General features: G+C 44.5%; 1 protein-coding gene across 1 annotated transcript in view; it reads left to right on the top strand.

Annotated features, from left to right (window-relative positions):
* LOC142699464 (ATP-binding cassette sub-family C member 8-like) overlaps nt 1–22,499 on the top strand; it is a gene marked incomplete at its 3' end in the record, with an annotated part of 108,455 nt that overhangs the window by 46,305 nt on the left and 39,651 nt on the right. Inside the window, exons 6-7 of the mRNA XM_075848053.1 lie at nt 7,593–7,781; nt 19,962–20,126. Coding sequence (XP_075704168.1) covers nt 7,593–7,781; nt 19,962–20,126 — 354 coding nt within the window. The remainder of the gene's footprint in view (nt 1–7,592; nt 7,782–19,961; nt 20,127–22,499) is intronic.

Below are 22,499 nucleotides of genomic sequence, written 5' to 3'. Positions count from 1 at the left end.
TACCCTGTTTAGAGGTATATTATATATATATTACCCTGTGTAGCGGTATATTAGATATATATCACCCTGTGTAGCGGTATATTAGATATATATCACCCTGTGTAGCGGTATATTAGATATATATCACCCTGTGTAGAGGTATATTAGATATATATCACCCTGTGTAGAGGTATATTAGATATATATAACCCTGTGTAGAGGTATATTAGATATATATCACCCTGTGTAGAGGTATATTAGATATATATCACCTTGTGTAGCGGTATATTAGATATATATCACCCTGTGTAGCGGTATATTAGATATATATCACCCTGTGTAGAGGTATATTAGATATATATCACCCTGTGTAGAGGTATATTAGATATATATAACCCTGTGTAGCGGTATATTAGATATATATCACCCTGTGTAGAGGTATATTAGATATATATCACCCTGTGTAGCGGTATATTAGATATATATCACCCTGTGTAGCGGTATATTAGATATATATCACCCTGTGTAGAGGTATATTAGATATATATCACCCTGTGTAGCGGTATATTAGATATATATCACCCTGTGTAGAGGTATATTAGATATATATCACCCTGTGTAGCGGTATATTAGATATATATCACCCTGTGTAGAGGTATATTAGATATATATTACCCTGTGTAGAGGTATATTAGATATATATCACCCTGTGTAGCAGTATATTAGATATATATCACCCTGTGTAGCGGTATATTAGATATATATTACCCTGTGTAGCGGTATATTAGATATATATCACCCTGTGTAGCGGTATTTTAGATATATATTACCCTGTTTAGAGGTATATTATATATATATATTACCCTGTGTAGCGGTATATTAGATATATATCACCCTGTGTAGCGGTATATTAGATATATATCACCCTGTGTGTAGCGGTATATTAGATATATATCACCCTGTGTAGAGGTATATTAGATATATATCACCCTGTGTGTAGCGGTATATTAGATATATATTACCGTGTGTAGCGGTATATTAGATATATATCACCCTGTGTAGCGGTATTTTAGATATATATCACCCTGTGTAGAGGTATATTAGATATATATCACCCTGTGTAGCGGTATATTAGATATATATCACCCTGTGTAGCGGTATATTAGATATATATCACCCTGTGTGTAGCGGTATATTAGATATATATCACCCTGTGTAGAGGTATATTAGATATATATTCACCCTGTGTATCGGTATATTAGATATATATCACCCTGTGTAGCGGTATATTAGATATATATCACCCTGTGTAGCGGTATATTAGATATATATCACCCTGTGTAGCGGTATATTAGATATATATCACCCTGTGTAGCGGTATATTAGATATATATTACCCTGTTTAGAGGTATATTATATATATATATTACCCTGTGTAGCGGTATATTAGATATATATCACCCTGTGTAGCGGTATATTAGATATATATCACCCTGTGTAGAGGTATATTAGATATATATCACCCTGTGTAGCGGTATATTAGATATATATCACCCTGTGTAGCGGTATATTAGATATATATCACCCTGTGTAGCTGTATTTTAGATATATATCACCCTGTGTAGAGGTATATTAGATATATATCACCCTGTGTAGCGGTATATTAGATATATATCGCCCTGTGTAGCGGTATATTAGATATATATCACCCTGTGTAGAGGTATATTAGATATATATCACCCTGTGTAGAGGTATATTAGATATATATTACCCTGTGTAGCGGTATATTAGATATATATCACCCTGTGTAGAGGTATATTAGATATATATCACCCTGTGTAGCGGTATATTAGATATATATCACCTTGTGTAGCGGTATATTAGATATATATCACCCTGTGTAGCGGTATATTAGATATATATCACCCTGTGTAGCGGTATATTAGATATATATCACCCTGTGTAGAGGTATATTAGATATATATCACCCTGTGTAGCGGTATATTAGATATATATCACCCTGTGTAGAGGTATATTAGATATATATCACCTTGTGTAGCGGTATATTAGATATATATCACCCTATGTAGCGGTATATTAGATATATATCACCCTGTGTAGAGGTATATTAGATATATATCACCCTGTGTAGAGTTATATTAGATATATATCACCCTGTGTAGCGGTATATTAGATATATATCACCCTGTGTAGCGGTATATTAGATATATATCACCCTGTGTAGCGGTATATTAGATATATATCGCCCTGTGTAGCGGTATATTAGATATATATCACCCTGTGTAGAGGTATATTAGATATATATCACCCTGTGTAGAGGTATATTAGATATATATTAGCCTGTGTAGCGGTATATTAGATATATATCACCCTGTGTAGAGGTATATTAGATATATATCACCCTGTGTAGAGGTATATTAGATATATATCACCCTGTGTAGCGGTATATTAGATATATATCACCCTGTGTAGCGGTATATTAGATATATATCACCCTGTGTAGAGGTATATTAGATATATATCACCCTGTGTAGCGGTATATTAGATATATATCACCCTGTGTAGCGGTATATTAGATATATATCACCCTGTGTAGCGGTATATTAGATGTATATTACCCTGTGTAGCGGTATATTAGATATATATCACCCTGTGTAGCGGTATATTAGATATATATTACCCTGTGTAGCGGTATATTAGATATATATCACCCTGTGTGTAGCGGTATATTAGATATATATCACCCTGTGTAGCGGTATATTAGATATATATCACGCTGTGTAGCGGTATATTAGATATATATCATCCTGTGTAGCGGTATATTATATATATATCACCCTGTGTAGAGGTATATTAGATATATATCACCCTGTGTAGCGGTATATTAGATATATATCACCCTGTGTGTAGCGGTATATTAGATATATATCACCCTGTGTAGCGGTATATTAGATATATATCACGCTGTGTAGCGGTATATTAGATATATATCATCCTGTGTAGCGGTATATTATATATATATCACCCTGTGTAGCGGTATATTAGATATATATCACCCTGTGTAGAGGTATATTAGATATATATCACCCTGTGTAGAGGTATATTAGATATATATCACCCTGTGTAGCGGTATATTAGATATATATCACCCTGTGTAGCGGTATATTAGATATATATCACCCTGTGTAGCGGTATATTAGATATATATCACCCTGTGTAGAGGTATATTAGATATATATCACCCTGTGTAGCGGTATATTAGATATATATCACCCTGTGTAGCGGTATATTAGATATATATCACCCTGTGTAGCGGTATATTAGATATATATCACCCTGTGTAGAGGTATATTAGATATATATCACCCTGTGTAGAGGTATATTAGATATATATCACCCTGTGTAGAGGTATATTAGATATATATCACCCTGTGTAGCGGTATATTAGATATATATCACCCTGTGTAGAGGTATATTAGATATATATCACCCTGTGTAGAGGTATATTAGATATATATCACCCTGTGTAGAGGTATATTAGATATATATCACCCTGTGTAGCGGTATATTAGATATATATCACCCTGTGTAGAGGTATATTAGATATATATCACCCTGTGTAGAGGTATATTAGATATATATCACCCTGTGTAGCGGTATATTAGATATATATCACCCTGTGTAGCGGTATATTAGATATATATCACCCTGTGTAGCGGTATATTAGATATATATCACCCTGTGTAGCAGTATATTAGATATATATCACCCTGTGTAGCGGTATATTAGATATATATCACCCTGTGTATCGGTATATTAGATATATATCACCCTGTGTAGCGGTATATTAGATATATATCACCCTGTGTAGAGGTATATTAGATATATATCACCCTGTGTAGCGGTATATTAGATATATATTACCCTGTGTAGCGGTATATTAGATGTATATCACCCTGTGTAGCGGTATATTAGATATATATCACCCTGTGTAGCGGTATATTAGATATATATTAGCCTGTGTAGCGGTATATTAGATATATATCACCCTGTGTAGAGGTATATTAGATATATATCACCCTGTGTATCGGTATATTAGATATATATCACCCTGTGTAGCGGTATATTAGATATATATCACCCTGTGTAGAGGTATATTAGATATATATCACCCTGTGTAGCGGTATATTAGATATATATTACCCTGTGTAGCGGTATATTAGATGTATATCACCCTGTGTAGCGGTATATTAGATATATATCACCCTGTGTAGCGGTATATTAGATATATATTAGCCTGTGTAGCGGTATATTAGATATATATCACCCTGTGTAGAGGTATATTAGATATATATCACCCTGTGTATCGGTATATTAGATATATATCACCCTGTGTAGCGGTATATTAGATATATATCACCCTGTGTAGAGGTATATTAGATATATATCACCCTGTGTAGCGGTATATTAGATATATATCACCCTGTGTAGCGGTATATTAGATATATATCACCCTGTGTAGCGGTATATTAGATATATATCACCCTGTGTAGAGGTATATTAGATATATATCACCCTGTGTAGCGGTATATTAGATATATATCACCCTGTGTAGCGGTATATTAGATATATATCACCCTGTGTAGAGGTATATTAGATATATATCACCCTGTGTAGAGGTATATTAGATATATATCACCCCGTGTAGAGGTATATTAGATATATATCACCCTGTGTAGAGGTATATTAGATATATATCACCCTGTGTAGAGGTATATTAGATATATATCACCCTGTGTAGAGGTATATTAGATGTATATCACCCTGTGTAGCGGTATATTAGATATATATCACCCTGTGTGTAGAGGTATATTAGATATATATCACCCTGTGTAGCGGTATATTAGATATATATCACCCTGTGTAGAGGTATATTAGATATATATCACCCTGTGTAGAGGTATATTAGATATATATCACCCTGTGTGTAGAGGTATATTAGATATATATCACCCTGTGTGTAGAGGTATATTAGATATATATCACCCTGTGTAGCGGTATATTAGATATATATCACCCTGTGTAGAGGTATATTAGATATATATCACCCTGTGTGTAGAGGTATATTAGATATATATCACCCTGTGTAGAGGTATATTAGATATATATCACCCTGTGTATCGGTATATTAGATATATATCACCCTGTGTAGCGGTATATTAGATATATATCACCCTGTGTAGAGGTATATTAGATATATATTAGCCTGTGTAGCGGTATATTAGATATATATCACCCTGTGTAGAGGTATATTAGATATATATCACCCTGTGTATCGGTATATTAGATATATATCACCCTGTGTAGCGGTATATTAGATATATATCACCCGGTGTAGAGGTATATTAGATATATATCACCCTGTGTAGAGGTATATTAGATATATATTACCCTGTGTAGCGGTATATTAGATATATATCACCCTGTGTAGCGGTATATTAGATATATATCACCCTGTGTAGCGGTATATTAGATATATATCACCCTGTGTAGAGGTATATTAGATATATATTAGCCTGTGTAGAGTTATATTAGATATATATCACCCTGTGTAGCGGTATATTAGATATATATCACCCTGTGTAGAGGTATATTAGATATATATCACCCTGTGTAGCGGTATATTAGATATATATCACCCTGTGTAGAGGTATATTAGATATATATCACCCTGTGTAGCGGTATATTAGATATATATCACCCTGTGTAGCGGTATATTAGATATATATCACCCTGTGTAGCGGTATATTAGATATATATCACCCTGTGTAGCGGTATATTAGATATATATTAGCCTGTGTAGCGGTATATTAGATATATATCACCCTGTGTAGAGGTATATTAGATATATATCACCCTGTGTAGCGGTATATTAGATATATATCACCCTGTGTAGCGGTATATTAGATATATATCACCCTGTGTAGCGGTATATTAGATATATATCACCCTGTGTAGCGGTATATTAGATATATATCACCCTGTGTAGCGGTATATTAGATATATATCACCCTGTGTAGCGGTATATTAGATATATATCACCCTGTGTAGCGGTATATTAGATATATATCACCCTGTGTAGCGGTATATTAGATATATATTAGCCTGTGTAGCGGTATATTAGATATATATCACCCTGTGTAGAGGTATATTAGATATATATCACCCTGTGTAGCGGTATATTAGATATATATCACCCTGTGTAGCGGTATATTAGATATATATCACCCTGTGTAGCGGTATATTAGATATATATCACCCTGTGTAGAGGTATATTAGATATATATCACCCTGTGTAGCGGTATATTAGATATATATCACCCTGTGTAGCGGTATATTAGATATATATCACCCTGTGTAGCGGTATATTAGATATATATCACCCTGTGTAGCGGTATATTAGATATATATCACCCTGTGTAGCGGTATATTAGATATATATCACCCTGTGTAGCGGTATATTAGATATATATCACCCTGTGTAGCGGCATATTAGATATATATCACCCTGTGTAGCGGTATATTAGATATATATCACCCTGTGTAGCGGTATATTAGATATATATCACCCTGTGTAGAGGTATATTAGATATATATCACCCTGTGTAGCGGTATATTAGATATATATCACCCTGTGTAGAGGTATATTAGATATATATTACCCTGTGTAGCGGTATATTAGATATATATCACCCTGTGTAGCGGTATATTAGATATATATCACCCTGTGTAGCGGTATATTAGATATATATCACCCTGTGTAGAGGTATATTAGATATATATTAGCCTGTGTAGCGGTATATTAGATATATATCACCCTGTGTAGCGGTATATTAGATATATATCACCCTGTGTAGAGGTATATTAGATATATATCACCCTGTGTAGCGGTATATTAGATATATATCACCCTGTGTAGAGGTATATTAGATATATATCACCCTGTGTAGAGGTATATTAGATATATATCACCCTGTGTAGCGGTATATTAGATGTATATCACCCTGTGTAGCTGTATATTAGATACCCCAGATTTGAGAGCTCGGCTAAAATTTTTTTTTTTACGGACTGATGGTGGTTACATTATTTTGGTAATACGGTTATTAAAGGGCCAGTGCAGTTCTATTCATATGAAGATTTATTATTGTACAATGAAAAGCTCTGCAAATTCTTAATATGTTGTTTTTCAGTTCCTCATCCTTTTCCATATCTCTGAGTGCAGTCAGTGAATGGGAACATTATCACTCACATCCAGAGTTTGAAAACCCGTCCTAATCTAATACTTCTCACAGCTGAGGATTTGTTTCATTGTATCCGTGGTATCAGATACATTGTAACAAGACATCTGCTGTGTGAGCATGGCTAGCTCAGGAAAGGTTTCAGTCTTTGGATGTGAGACAAAATGTTTCCATTTACTTACAGCAAGCAGAGATCTTGAAAATAGGGAGAAACTCCAACATAACGTCTCTAATAAGCTGTGATAGAATTACAGTATACCGTCCAGAGATAACACGACTCCTCCTCCCCCGCAGACCAAGTCCTCCCCGTGTCCTGCCGGCTCCAGGTCCATCTGGTGCGCTCTGTGCCACGCGTTCGGGAGACCCCTTGTCCTCAGCAGCATCTTCCGGATCATGGCCGACATGCTGGGGTTTGCTGGTCCGCTCTGTGTGTCGGGGATCGTCCATCACCTCAGCCAAGAAAACGAGACCTTTCACCCGCGGGTAATGTCCCTGCATGAAACCTGGAGAGGAATGGCGTGCTATTGTCCAGTGTTGTCAGCCGTGGTGTCCTGTGTGTGCATGGCTGCAGTAACGTTATCTATGGGGGTCAGTATATTGTCAGGTGTAGAGCAGATAACCCCCAAAAAGCCCAAGTCCCGACTTTCCTTTTCTGTCAAGCTGATAAAAAGTCTGTTCCGCCGTTTCTTTGTTCGGTCTGTATCTGGGAAAGCTGGGTGACTACCAAATGCCGATCATACAGCTTCCATGGGGTTGTCTCTCATTTCTCAGACTCCGTATAGACAGGATCACCATTCAGGGCTCTGGGAAAGCGGAGACAATCAATGTGGGACATGTAGTGGCGGCCATATTGGTAGTTATAGGCGCAGATAGATGGATTAGTCGGTGACCGGTGTTTTATGGAGGTCGTGGCTCAGATGACAATTGTGACGCTGATCCTCATGGGCGGAGCCTGTGAAGTGTTGCGTGGCTGGAGCGTCGCGGGAGATCTGTAATCTCAGCGCTCCATTCATCATGGTGACACCGGACGCTGGCGACTTCCTGGGCTCCACCCCCAGCGCTTCTCATTTATTATGTGCTGCATCTCTTTAACATTAATCTACTACAAAACAAACACCATGACACCGGTTATAACTAGTCAGCGTGCCTGGCTGTATATATATCATCTATGTGCCCGGCTGTATATATATAATCTATGTACCCGGCTGTGTATATATCATCTATGTGTGCCCGGCTGTGTATATATCATCTATGTGTGCCCGGCTGTGTATATATCATCTATGTGTGCCCGGCTGTGTATATATCATCTATGTGTGCCCGGCTGTATATAACGTATATCATCTATGTACCCGGCTGTGTATATATCATCTATGTGCCCGGCTGTATATATATAATCTATGTACCCGGCTGTGTATATATCATCTATGTGTGCCCGGCTGCATATACAGTATATCATCTATGTACCCGGCTGTGTATATGTCATCTATGTACCCGGCTGTGTATATATCATCTATGTGCCAGGCTTTGTATATATCATCTATGTGCCCGGCTGTATATATATCATCTATGTGCCCGGCTGTATATATATATCATCTATGTGCCCGGCTGTGTATATATCATCTATGTGCCCGGCTGTGTATATATCATCTATGTGCCCGACTGTATATATATATCATCTATGTGCCCGGCTGTGTATATATCATCTATGTGCCCGGCTGTATATATATCATCTATGTGTGCCCGGCTGTATATATATCATCTATGTGTGCCCGGCTGTGTATATATCATCTATGTACCCGGCTGTGTATATATCATCTATGTACCCGGCTGTGTATATATCATCTATGTACCCGGCTGTATATATATCATCTATGTACCCGGCTGTGTATATATCATCTATGTACACGGCTGTGTATATATCATCTATGTACCCGGCTGTGTATATATCATCTATGTGTGCCCGGCTGTGTATATATCATCTATGTGTGCCCGGCTGTATATACAGTATATCATCTATGTATCCGGCTGTGTATATATCATCTATGTACCCGGCTGTGTATATATCAGCTATGTACTCGGCTGTGTATATATATCATCTATGTACCTGGCTGTGTATATATATCATCTATGTGTGCCCGGCTGTGTATATATCACCTATGTACCCAGCTGTATATATATCATCTATGTGTGTCCGGCTGTATATATAACATCTATGTGTGCCCGGCTGTGTATATATCATCTATGTGTAACGGCTGTGTATATATCATCTATGTACCCGGCTGTGTATATATCCTCTGTGTGCCTGGCTGTGTATATATCCTCTGTGTGTGCCCGGCTGTGTATATATCATCTATGTGTGCCCGACTGTATATACAGTATATCATCTATGTACCCGGCTATGTATATATCATCTATGTACACGGCTGTGTATATATCATCTTTGTACACGGCTGTGAATATATCATCTATGTACCCGGCTGTGTATATATCATCTATGTACCCGGCTGTGTATATATCATCTATGTGTGCCCGGCTGTATATATATCATCTATGTACCCGGCTGTGTATATATCCTCTGTGTGTGCCCGGCTGTGTATATATCCTCTGTGTGTGCCCGGCTGTGTATATATCATCTATGTGTGCCCGGCTGTGTATATATCATCTATGTGTGCCCGGCTGTATATAAATCCTCTGTGTGCCTGGCTATGTGTATCCTCTGTGTGCCCGGCTGTATATAAATCCTCTGTGTGCCCGGCTGTGTGCATCCTCTGTGTGCCCGGCTGTATATATATCATCTATGTGTGCCTGGCTGTATATAAATCCTCTGTGTGCCTGGCTATGTGTATCCTCTGTGTGCCCGGCTGTATATAAATCCTCTGTGTGCCCGGCTGTATATATATCATCTATGTGTGCTCGGCTGTGTGCATCCTCTGTGTGCCCGGCTGTATATATATCATCTATGTGTGCCCGGCTGTGTGTATCCCCTGCGTGCCCGGCTGTATATAAATCCTCTGTGTGCCCGGCTGTATATAAATCCTCTGTGTGCCCGGCTGTATATAAATCCTCTGTGTGCCCGGCTGTATATAAATCCCCTGTGTGCCCGGCTGTATATAAATCCCCTGTGTGCCCGGCTGTTTATAAATCCTCTGTGTGCCCGGCTGTATATAAATCCTCTGTGTGCCCGGCTGTATATAAATCCCCTGTGTGCCCGGCTGTATATAAATCCCCTGTGTGCCCGGCTGTATATAAATCCCCTGTGTGCCCGGCTGTATATAAATCCCCTTTGTGCACGGCTGTATATAAATCCCCTGTGTGCCCGGCTGTATATAAATCCCCTGTGTGCCCGGCTGTATATAAATCCCCTGTGTGCCCGGCTGTTTATAAATCCTCTGTGTGCCCGGCTGTATATAAATCCTCTGTGTGCCCGGCTGTATATAAATCCTCTGTGTGCCCGGCTGTATATAAATCCTCTGTGTGCCGGCTGTATATAAATCCCCTGTGTGCCCGGCTGTATATAAATCCTCTGTGTGCCCGGCTGTATATAAATCCTCTGTGTGCCCGGCTGTATATAAATCCCCTGTGTGCCCGGCTGTATATAAATCCTCTGTGTGCCCGGCTGTATATAAATCCCCTGTGTGCCCGGCTGTATATAAATCCCCTGTGTGCCCGGCTGTATATAAATCCTCTGTGTGCCCGGCTGTATATAAATCCCCTGTGTGCCCGGCTGTATATAAATCCTCTGCGTGCCCGGCTGTATATAAATCACCTGTGTGCCCGGCTGTATATAAATCCTCTGCGTGCCCGGCTGTATATAAATCCTCTGTGCCCGGCTGTATATAAATCCTCTGCGTGCCCGGCTGTATATAAATCCCCTGTGTGCCCGGCTGTATATAAATCCCCTGTGTGCCCGGCTGTATATAAATCCCCTATGTGCTCGACTGTTTATAAATCCTCTGTGTGCCCGGCTGTATATAAATCCTCTGTGTGCCCGGCTGTATATAAATCCCCTGTGTGCCCGGCTGTATATAAATCCCCTGTGTGCCCGGCTGTATATAAATCCCCTGTGTGCCCGGCTGTATATAAATCCCCTGTGTGCCCGGCTGTATATAAATCCCCTTTGTGCACGGCTGTATATAAATCCCCTGTGTGCCCGGCTGTATATAAATCCCCTGTGTGCCCGGCTGTTTATAAATCCTCTGTGTGCCCGGCTGTATATAAATCCTCTGTGCCCGGCTGTATATAAATCCCCTGTGTGCCCGGCTGTATATAAATCCTGTGTGCCCGGCTGTATATAAATTCCCTGTGCCCGGCTGTATATAAATCCCCTGTGTGCCCGGCTGTATATAAATCCTCTGTGTGCCCGGCTGTATATAAATCCCCTGTGCCCGGCTGTATATAATCCCCTGTGTGCTCGGCTGTATATAAATTCTCTGTGTGCCCGGCTGTATATAAATCCCTGTGTGCCCGGCTGTATATAAATCCTCGGTGTGCCCGGCTGTATATAAATCCTCTGTGTGCCCGGCTGTATATAAATCCCCTGTGTGCCCGGCTGTATATAAATCCTCTGTGTGCCCGGCGGTATATAAATCCTCTGTGTGCCCGGCTGTATATAAATCCTCTGTGTGCCCGGCTGTATATAAATCCTCTGTGTGCCGGCTGTATATAAATCCTCTGTGTGCCCGGCTGTATATAAATCCTCTGTGTGCCCGGCGGTATATAAATCCTCTGTGTGCCCGGCTGTATATAAATCCTCTGTGTGCCCGGCTGTATATAAATCCCCTGTGTGCCCGGCTGTATATAAATCCCCTGTGTGCCCGGCTGTATATAAATCCTCTGTGTGTATCCTCTGTGCCCGGCTTTATATAAATCCCCTGTGTGCCCGGCTGTATATATATCCTCTGTGTGCCCGGCTGTATATAAATCCTCTGTGTGCCGGCTGTATATAAATCCTCGGTGTGCCCGGCTGTATATAAATCCTCTGTATGCCCGGCTGTATATAAATCCCCTGTGTGCCGGGCTGTATATAAATCCTCTGTGTGCCCGGCTGTATATAAATCCTCTGTGTGCCCGGCTGTATATAAATCCTCTGTGTGCCCGGCTGTATATAAATCCCCTGTGTGCCGGGCTGTATATAAATCCTCTGTGCCCGGCTGTATATAAATCCTCTGCGTGCCCGGCTGTATATAAATCCTCTGTGCCCGGCTGTATATAAATCCTCTGCGTGCCCGGCTGTATATAAATCCTCTGTGCGCGGCTGTATATAAATCCCCTGTGTGCCCGGCTGTATATAAATCCCCTATGTGCCCGGCTGTTTATAAATCCCCTATGTGCCCGGCTGTTTATAAATCCTCTGTGTGCCCGGCTGTATATAAATCCTCTGTGTGCCCGGCTGTATATAAATCCCCTGTGTGCCCGGCTGTATATAAATCCCCTGTGTGCCCGGCTGTATATAAATCCCCTGTGTGCCCGGCTGTATATAAATCCCCTTTGTGCACGGCTGTATATAAATCCCCTGTGTGCCCGGCTGTATATAAATCCCCTGTGTGCCCGGCTGTTTATAAATCCTCTGTGCCCGGCTGTATATAAATCCTGTGTGCCCGGCTGTATATAAATTCCCTGTGCCCGGCTGTATATAAATCCCCTGTGTGCCCGGCTGTATATAAATTCTCTGTGTGCCCGGCTGTATATAAATCCCTGTGTGCCCGGCTGTATATAAATCCTCTGTGTGCCCGGCTGTATATAAATCCTCTGTGTGCGCGGCTGTATATAAATCCTTTGTGTGCCCGGCTGTATATAAATCCCCTGTGTGCCCGGCTGTATATAAATCCCCTGCGTGCCCGGCTGTATATAAATCCTCTGCGTGCCCGGCTGTATATAAATCCCCTGTGTGCCGGGCTGTATATAAATCACCTGTGTGCCCGGCTGTATATAAATCCTCTGTATGCCCGGCTGTATATAAATCCTCTGTGTGCCGGGCTGTATATAAATCCTCTGTGTGCCCGGCTGTATATAAATCCCCTGTGTGCCCGGCTTTATATAAATCCCCTGTGTGCCCGGCTGTATATAAATCCCCTGTGTGCCGGGCTGTATATAAATACTCTGTGTGCCCGGCTGTATATAAATCACCTGTGTGCCCGGCTTTATATAAATCCTCTGTATGCCCGGCTGTATATAAATCCTCTGTGTGCCGGGCTGTATATAAATCCCCTGTGTGCCCGGCTGTATATAAATCCTCTGTGTGCCGGGCTGTATATAAATCCCCTGTGTGCCGGGCTGTATATAAATCCTCTGTGTGCCCGGCTGTATATAAATCCTCTGTGTGCCCGGCTGTATATAAATCCTCTGTGTGCCCGGCTGTATATAAATCCTCTGTGTGCCCGGCTGTATATAAATCCCCTATGTGCCCGGCTGTATATAAATCCCCTGTGTGCCCGGCTGTATATAAATCCCCTATGTGCCGGGCTGTATATAAATCCCCTGTGTGCCCGGCTGTATATAAATCCCCTGTGTGCCCGGCTGTATATAAATCCCCTGCGTGCCCGGCTGTATATAAATCCTCTGCGTGCCCGGCTGTATATAAATCCCCTGTGTGCCGGGCTGTATATAAATCACCTGTGTGCCCGGCTGTATATAAATCCTCTGTATGCCCGGCTGTATATAAATCCTCTGTGTGCCGGGCTGTATATAAATCCTCTGTGTGCCCGGCTGTATATAAATCCCCTGTGTGCCCGGCTTTATATAAATCCCCTGTGTGCCCGGCTGTATATAAATCCCCTGTGTGCCGGGCTGTATATAAATACTCTGTGTGCCCGGCTGTATATAAATCACCTGTGTGCCCGGCTTTATATAAATCCTCTGTATGCCCGGCTGTATATAAATCCTCTGTGTGCCGGGCTGTATATAAATCCCCTGTGTGCCGGGCTGTATATAAATCCTCTGTGTGCCGGGCTGTATATAAATCCCCTGTGTGCCGGGCTGTATATAAATCCCCTGTGTGCCGGGCTGTATATAAATCCCCTGTGTGCCCGGCTGTATATAAATCCCCTATGTGCCGGGCTGTATATAAATCCCCTGTGTGCCGGGCTGTATATAAATCCTCTGTGTGCCGGGCTGTATATAAATCCCCTGTGTGCCGGGCTGTATATAAATCCTCTGTGTGCCCGGCTGTATATAAATCCTCTGTGTGCCCGGCTGTATATAAATCCTCTGTGTGCCCGGCTGTATATAAATCCTCTGTGTGCCCGGCTGTATATAAATCCCCTATGTGCCCGGCTGTATATAAATCCTCTGTGTGCCCGGCTGTATATAAATCCTCTGTGCCCGGCTGTATATAAATCCCCTGTGTGCCGGGCTGTATATAAATCCCCTGTGTGCCGGGCTGTATATAAATCCCCTGTGTGCCCGGCTGTATATAAATCCTCTGTGCCCGGCTGTATATAAATCCCCTGTGTGCCCGGCTGTATATAAATCCTCTGTGCCCGGCTGTATATAAATCCTCTGTGTGCCCGGCTGTATATAAATCCTCTGTGTACCCGGCTGTATATAAATCCCCTGTGTGCCCGGCTGTATATAAATCCCCTGTGTGCCCGGCTGTATATAAATCCCCTGTGTGCCCGGCTGTATATAAATCCTCTGTGTGCCCGGCTGTATATAAATCCTCTGTGCCCGGCTGTATATAAATCCCCTGTGTGCCCGGCTGTATATAAATCCCCTGTGTGCCCGGCTGTATATAAATCCTCTGTGCCCGGCTGTATATAAATCCCCTGTGTGCCCGGCTGTATATAAATCCTCTGTGTGCCCGGCTGTATATAAATCCTCTGTGCCCGGCTGTATATAAATCCTCTGTGTGCCGGGCTGTATATAAATCCCCTGTGTGCCCGGCTGTATATAATTCCTCTGTGCCCGGCTGTATATAAATCCTCTGTGTGCCGGGCTGTATATAAATCCTCTGTGTGCCCGGCTGTATATAAATCCTCTGTGTGCGCGGCTGTATATAAATCCTCTGTGTGCCGGGCTGTATATAAATCCTCTGTGTGCCCGGCTGTATATAAATCCTTTGTGTGCCCGGCTGTATATAAATCCTCTGTGTGCGCGGCTGTATATAAATCCTCTGTGTGCCCGGCTGTATATAAATCCCCTGTGCTCGGCTGTATATAAATCCCCTGTGTGCCCGGCTGTATATAAATCCTCTGTGTGCCCGGCTGTTTATAAATCCTCTGTGTGCCGGGCTGTATATAAATCCCCTGTGTGCTCGGCTGTTTATAAATCCCCTGTGTGCCGGGCTGTATATAAATCCCCTGTGTGCCGGGCTGTATATAAATCCCCTGTGTGCCGGGCTGTATATAAATCCTCTGTGCCCGGCTGTATATAAATCCTCTGTGTGCCGGGCTGTATATAAATCCCCTGTGTGCCCGGCTGTATATAAATCCTCTGTGCCCGGCTGTATATAAATCCTCTGTGTGCCGGGCTGTATATAAATCCTCTGTGCCCGGCTGTATATAAATCCTCTGTGCCCGGCTGTATATAAATCCTCTGTGTGCCGGGCTGTATATAAATCCCCTGTGTGCCCGGCTGTATATAAATCCTCTGTGCCCGGCTGTATATAAATCCTCTGTGTGCCGGGCTGTATATAAATCCCCTGTGTGCCGGGCTGTATATAAATCCTCTGTGTGCCGGCTGTATATAAATCCTCTGTGCCCGGCTGTATATAAATCCCCTGTGTGCCCGGCTGTATATAAATCCCCTGTGTGCCCGGCTGTATATAAATCCTCTGTGCCCGGCTGTATATAACTCCTCTGTGTGCCCGGCTGTATATAAATCCTCTGTGCCCGGCTGTATATAAATCCTCTGTGTGCCCGGCTATATATAAATCCTCTGTGCCCGGCTGTATATAAATCCTCTGTGTGCCCGGCTGTATATAAATCCTCTGTGTGCCCGGCTGTATATAAATCCTCTGTGTGCCCGGCTGTATATAAATCCTCTGTGTGCCCGGCTGTATATAAATCCTCTGTGCCCGGCTATATATAAATCCTCTGTGCCCGGCTGTATATAAATCCTCTGTGTGCCGGGCTGTATATAAATCCTCTGTGTGCCCGGCTGTATATAAATCCTCTGTGCCCGGCTGTATATAAATCCTCTGTGTGCCGGGCTGTATATAAATCCTCTGTGCCCGGCTGTATATAAATCCTCTGTGCCCGGCTGTATATAAATCCTCTGTGTGCCCGGCTGTATATAAATCCCCCGTGTGCCCGGCTGTATATAAATCCTCTGTGTGCCCGGCTGTATATAAATCCTCTGTGTGCCCGGCTGTATATAAATCCTCTGTGTGCCCGGCTGTATATAAATCCTCTGTGCCCGGCTGTATATAATTCCTCTGTGCCCGGCTGTATATAAATCCTCCGTGTGCCCGGCTGTATATAAATCCCCTGTGTGCCCGGCTGTATATAAATCCCCTGTGTGCCCGGCTGTATATAAATCCTCTGTGCCCGGCTGTATATAAATCCTCTGTGTGCCGGGCTGTATATAAATCCTCTGTGCCCGGCTGTATATAATTCCTCTGTGCCCGGCTGTATATAAATCCTCTGTGTGCCCGGCTGTATATAAATCCCCTGTGTGCCCGGCTGTATATAAATCCCCTGTGTGCCCGGCTGTATATAAATCCTCTGTGCCCGGCTGTATATAATTCCTCTGTGCCCGGCTGTATATAAATCCTCCGTGTGCCGGGCTGTATATAAATCCCCTGTGTGCCCGGCTGTATATAAATCCCCTGTGTGCCCGGCTGTATATAAATCCTCTGTGTGCCCGGCTGTATATAAATCCCCTGTGTGCCCGGCTGTATATAAATCCCCTGTGTGCCCGGCTGTATATAAATCACCTGTGTGCCCGGCTGTATATAAATCCTCTGTGCCCGGCTGTATATAAATCCCCTGTGTGCCCGGCTGTATATAAATCCCCTGTGTGCCCGGCTGTATATAAATCCTTTGTGTGCCCGGCTGTATATAAATCCCCTGTGTGCCCGGCTGTATATAAATCACCTGTGTGCCGGGCTGTATATAAATCCTCTGTGTGCCGGGCTGTATATAAATCCTCTGTGTGCCGGGCTGTATATAACTCCTCTGTGTGCCGGGCTGTATATAAATCCTCTGTGTGCCGGGCTGTATATAAATCCTCTGTGTGCCTGGCTGTATATAAATCCTCTGTGTGCCCGGCTGTATATAAATCCTCTGTGTGCCCGGCTGTATATAAATCCTCTGTGTGCCCGGCTGTATATAAATCCTCTGTGCCCGGCTGTATATAAATCCTCTGTGTGCCCGGCTGTATATAAATCCCCTGTGTGCCGGGCTGTATATAAATCCTCTGTGTGCCCGGCTGTATATAAATCCTCTGTGCCCGGCTGTATATAAATCCTCTGTGTGCCCGGCTGTATATAAATCCCCTGTGTGCCCGGCTGTATATAAATCCCCTGTGTGCCCGGCTGTATATAAATCACCTGTGTGCCGGGCTGTATATAAATCCTCTGTGCCCGGCTGTATATAAATCCTCTGTGTGCCCGGCTGTATATAAATCCTCTGTGTGCCCGGCTGTATATAAATCCCCTGTGTGCCCGGCTGTATATAAATCCTCTGCGTGCCCGGCTGTATATAAATCCCCTGTGTGCCCGGCTGTATATAAATCCCCTGTGTGCCCGGCTGTATATAAATCCTCTGTGTGCCCGGCTGTATATAAATCCCCTGTGTGCCCGGCTGTATATAAATCCCCTGTGTGCCCGGCTGTATATAAATCCTCTGTGTGCCCGGCTGTATATAAATCCCCTGTGTGCCCGGCTGTATATAAATCCCCTGTGTGCCCGGCTGTATATAAATCCTCTGTGTGCCCGGCTGTATATAAATCCTCTGTGTGCCCGGCTGTATATAAATCCTCTGTGTGCCCGGCTGTATATAAATCCCCTGTGTGCCCGGCTGTATATAAATCCCCTGTGTGTGCGGCTGTATATAAATCCTCTGTGTGCCCGGCTGTATATAAATCCCCTGTGTGCGCGGCTGTATATAAATCCTCTGTGTGCCCGGCTGTATATAAATCCCCTGTGTGCGGCTGTATATAAATCCTCTGTGTGCCCGGCTATATATAAATCCTCTTTGCCCGGCTGTATATAAATCCCCTGTGTGCCCGGCTGTATATAAATCCTCTGTGTGCCCGGCTGTATATAAATCCCCTGTGTGCCCGGCTGTATATAAATCCCCTGTGTGCCCGGCTGTATATAAATCCTCTGTGCCCGGCTGTATATAAATCCCCTGTGTGCCCGGCTGTATATAAATCCTCTGTGTGCCGGGCTGTATATAAATCCTCTGTGTGCCCGGCTGTATATAAATCCCCTGTGTGCCCGGCTGTATATAAATCCTCTGTGTGCCGGGCTGTATATAAATCCTCTGTGTGCCCGGCTGTATATAAATCCCCTGTGTGCCCGGCTGTATATAAATCCTCTGTGCCCGGCTGTATATAAATCATCTGTGTTCCCGGCTGTATATAAATCCCCTGTGTGCCCGGCTGTATATAAATCCTCTGTGTGCCGGGCTGTATATAAATCCTCTGTGTGCCCGGCTGTATATAAATCCCCTGTGTGCCCGGCTGTATATAAATCCCCTGTGTGCCCGGCTGTATATAAATCCCCTGTGTGCCCGGCTGTATATAAATCCTCTGTGCCCGGCTGTATATAAATCATCTGTGTGCCCGGCTGTATATAAATCCCCTGTGTGCCCGGCTGTATATAAATCCTCTGTGTGCCGGGCTGTATATAAATCCTCTGTGTGCCCGGCTGTATATAAATCCCCTGTGTGCCCGGCTGTATATAAATCCTCTGTGTGCCGGGCTGTATATAAATCACCTGTGTGCCCGGCTGTATATAAATCCCCTGTGTGCCCGGCTGTATATAAATCCTCTGTGCCCGGCTGTATATAAATCCCCTGTGTGCCCGGCTGTATATAAATCCCCTGTGTGCCCGGCTGTATATAAATCCTCTGTGTGCCCGGCTGTATATAAATCCTCTGTGTGCCCGGCTGTATATAAATCCCCTGTGTGCCGGGCTGTATATAAATCCCCTGTGTGCCCGGCTGTATATAAATCACCTGTGTGCCCGGCTGTATATAAATCCCCTGTGTGCCCGGCTGTATATAAATCACCTGTGTGCCCGGCTGTATATAAATCCCCTGTGTGCCCGGCTGTATATAAATCCCCTGTGTGCCCGGCTGTATATAAATCCCCTGTGTGCCGGGCTGTATATAAATCCTCTGTGTGCCCGGCTGTATATAAATCCCCTGTGTGCCCGGCTGTATATAAATCCTCTGTGTGCCCGGCTGTATATAAATCCTCTGTGTGCCCGGCTGTATATAAATCCCCTGTGTGCCGGGCTGTATATAAATCCCCTGTGTGCCCGGCTGTATATAAATCCCCTGTGTGCCGGGCTGTATATAAATCCTCTGTGTGCCCGGCTGTATATAAATCCCCTGTGTGCCGGGCTGTATATAAATCCTCTGTGTGCCCGGCTGTATATAACTCCTCTGTGTGCCCGGCAGAATATATATCCTCTGTGCCCGGCTGTGGTGTGGCCTGTGCCATCTGCTAGCTGTGTTTCATCTCTCATTGTCTCTCCCGCTTCTTCTCTTGCAGACCGTGTTTTTTGGTGTTTCTTTCATTTCATCGCAGGAGTTTCTGGCCAACACCTACGTCCTGGCAGTTCTGCTGTTTTTCGCCCTCCTCCTGCAGAGAACGTTTCTTCAGGCTTCATATTATGTTGCCATTGAGACCGGAATCAACCTGCGAGGAGCAATACAGGTCACACTACTCGCCGCACCATGAATCCTATTGTATCAGTATAGTCACTGTGACAGCACTAATTCAGTCATAGCATGCAAATGAGGGCAGGGGGTGAGGGTGCAAATGAGGGCATGGGGTGAGGGTGCAAATGAGGGCAGGGGGTGAGGGTGCAAATGAGGGCATGGGGTGAGGGTGCAAATGAGGGCAGGGGGTGGGGTGCAAATGAGGGCAGGGGGTGAGGGTGCAAATGAGGGCAGGGGGTGAGGGTGCAAGGAAGGGCAGGGTGCAAGTGAGGGCAGGGGGTAAGGGTGCAAGTGAGGTCAGGGGGTGAGGCTGCAAGTGAGGGCAGGGGGTGAGGGTGCAAGTGAGGGTGCAAGTGAGGGCAGGGGGTGAGGGTGCATATGAGGGCATGGGGTGTGGGTGCAAATGAGGGCAGGGGGTGAGGGTGCAAATGAGGGCATGGGGTGAGGGTGCAAATGAGGGCAGGGGGTGAGGGTGCAAATGAGGGCATGGGGTGAGGGTGCAAATGAGGGCAGGGGGTGGGGTGCAAATGAGGGCATGGGGTGAGGGTGCAAATGAGGGCAGGGGGTGAGGGTGCAAGGAAGGGCAGGGTGCAAGTGAGGGCAGGGGGTAAGGGTGCAAGTGAGGTCAGGGGGTGAGGCTGCAAGTGAGGGCAGGGGGTGAGGGTGCAAGTGAGGGTGCAAGTGAGGGCAGGGGGTGAGGGTGCATATGAGGGCATGGGGTGTGGGTGCAAATGAGGGCAGGGGGTGGGGTGCAAATGAGGGCAGGGGGTGAGGGTGCAAGGAAGGGCAGGGTGCAAGTGAGGTCGGGGTGACGGTGCAAGTGAGGTCAGGGGGTGAGGGTGCAAGTAAGGGCAGGGGGTGAGGGTGCAAGTGAGGTCGGGGTGAGGCTGCAAGTGAGGGCAGGGGGTGAGGGTGCAAGTGAGAGCAGGGGGTGAGGGTGCAAGTGAGGGCAGGGGGTGAGGGCACAAAAGAAGGCAGGGGGTGAGGGTACAAAAGAAGGCAGGGGGTGAGGGCATAAAAGAAGGCAGGGGGTGAGGGTACAAATGAGGGCAGGGGGTGATGGTACAAAAGTAGACACAGGGTGCGGGATATTCTCCCTTTTACAATACACATCACTAACTTGTCCAAATACCAATCTACATACACAACACGTTCCATTCCCGGAAGCACCAAGTTCGGTCGCTTGTAAACCCTTTTCCTGCCATTTCAATCCAAAGCAACACAAAAAAAACTTCTTGTGCTCACCTAGCCCATCACAGGAGAGAGAGAAGGGAAAAGCCCCCCAGCACCCCACAGAGGCCAAAGTCCCACGTCCACCATTACACCCTCTCTATCGCTAGCCTTATCTCCTTACCCCATTACTAGCCCTTATATTGACCCTACTGAAAACTGACCCTATGCTAACCCTCACCTTTCCCTATTCCTAGCCCTATCGGTAATTTTCTGGTGCCTCAGTGGAACGCAGACCCCCACCTCCAGTTGAGCACCGGTGACAACCCCCCCCCTCCCCCTCATGGAGGCTGTCTCTTTAAGGTACCCAACTGGAGAAGCCCCTCCAAAGGCGAGAGGCTTTGGATGCTCCCGTCGACCTCCAAATAATGCACCTACACCAGGTCACCCATGATCTTGCTAACCATTTCGTCCACAAGGAGGATTTTCTTCTAGGTATAAAACTAGGCTCTGTGTATTCCATATAAAGTGCCTGACCACTATACTGACTAGAAACAAAGTGCAATGGTCCCTACCACCGAGGTCTCCGAACACGCCATAGGCCCACCCAGCATAGGAGAGGCTGGTTAGGCCACGCCAAACAATGGAGGCCCCTACCCTTTTGTATACCTCTTATTGAAGGGGCAATGAAGCGGGAAATACTCCATGATTTCCAGCACGCCGCCACACTCCTCCCGGGGACAACCCCTAACATCAGAGTTTCTATACTTCAAATTGTCCCTCACATACAGTCTCCCATGGAAGCAACGCCAAGCCAGATCCCAAAACTTCTGGGGAATCCTCGCTGAATTCAAATGTTTTAATCCCACCCCGAGGTCACTACTTGGGCAGCCTTAAGCCTGTTCCCCCATAACAGCTGGAAGAACAGGCTGTAGACCCGAGTCCAGAGAGGTTCTGGCAAGATGCACACACTGCCTATGTAGAGCAACATGGGCACCAGGTAGGCTCTGGCCAGGTGAACTCTTTCCCCGCAAGTTAAGGACCAACCCTTCCATTGGTCGACCTTCTGGGCAGCTAGATTCAGCCTACCCTCCTAGTTTTTCTTGGGGTAATCACCCGGGCAAAATTAGACTCCTACATTTTAGCAGACCCCTGAGGCTCTGGAAGGGTGTACGAGAAATCAAAACTAGGATCTCTT

The sequence above is a fragment of the Rhinoderma darwinii genome, unplaced genomic scaffold, assembly GCF_050947455.1.
Source record: "Rhinoderma darwinii isolate aRhiDar2 unplaced genomic scaffold, aRhiDar2.hap1 Scaffold_1587, whole genome shotgun sequence".
Taxonomy (NCBI): domain Eukaryota; kingdom Metazoa; phylum Chordata; class Amphibia; order Anura; family Rhinodermatidae; genus Rhinoderma; species Rhinoderma darwinii.
This window is presented reverse-complemented; position numbering and strand designations above follow the sequence as displayed.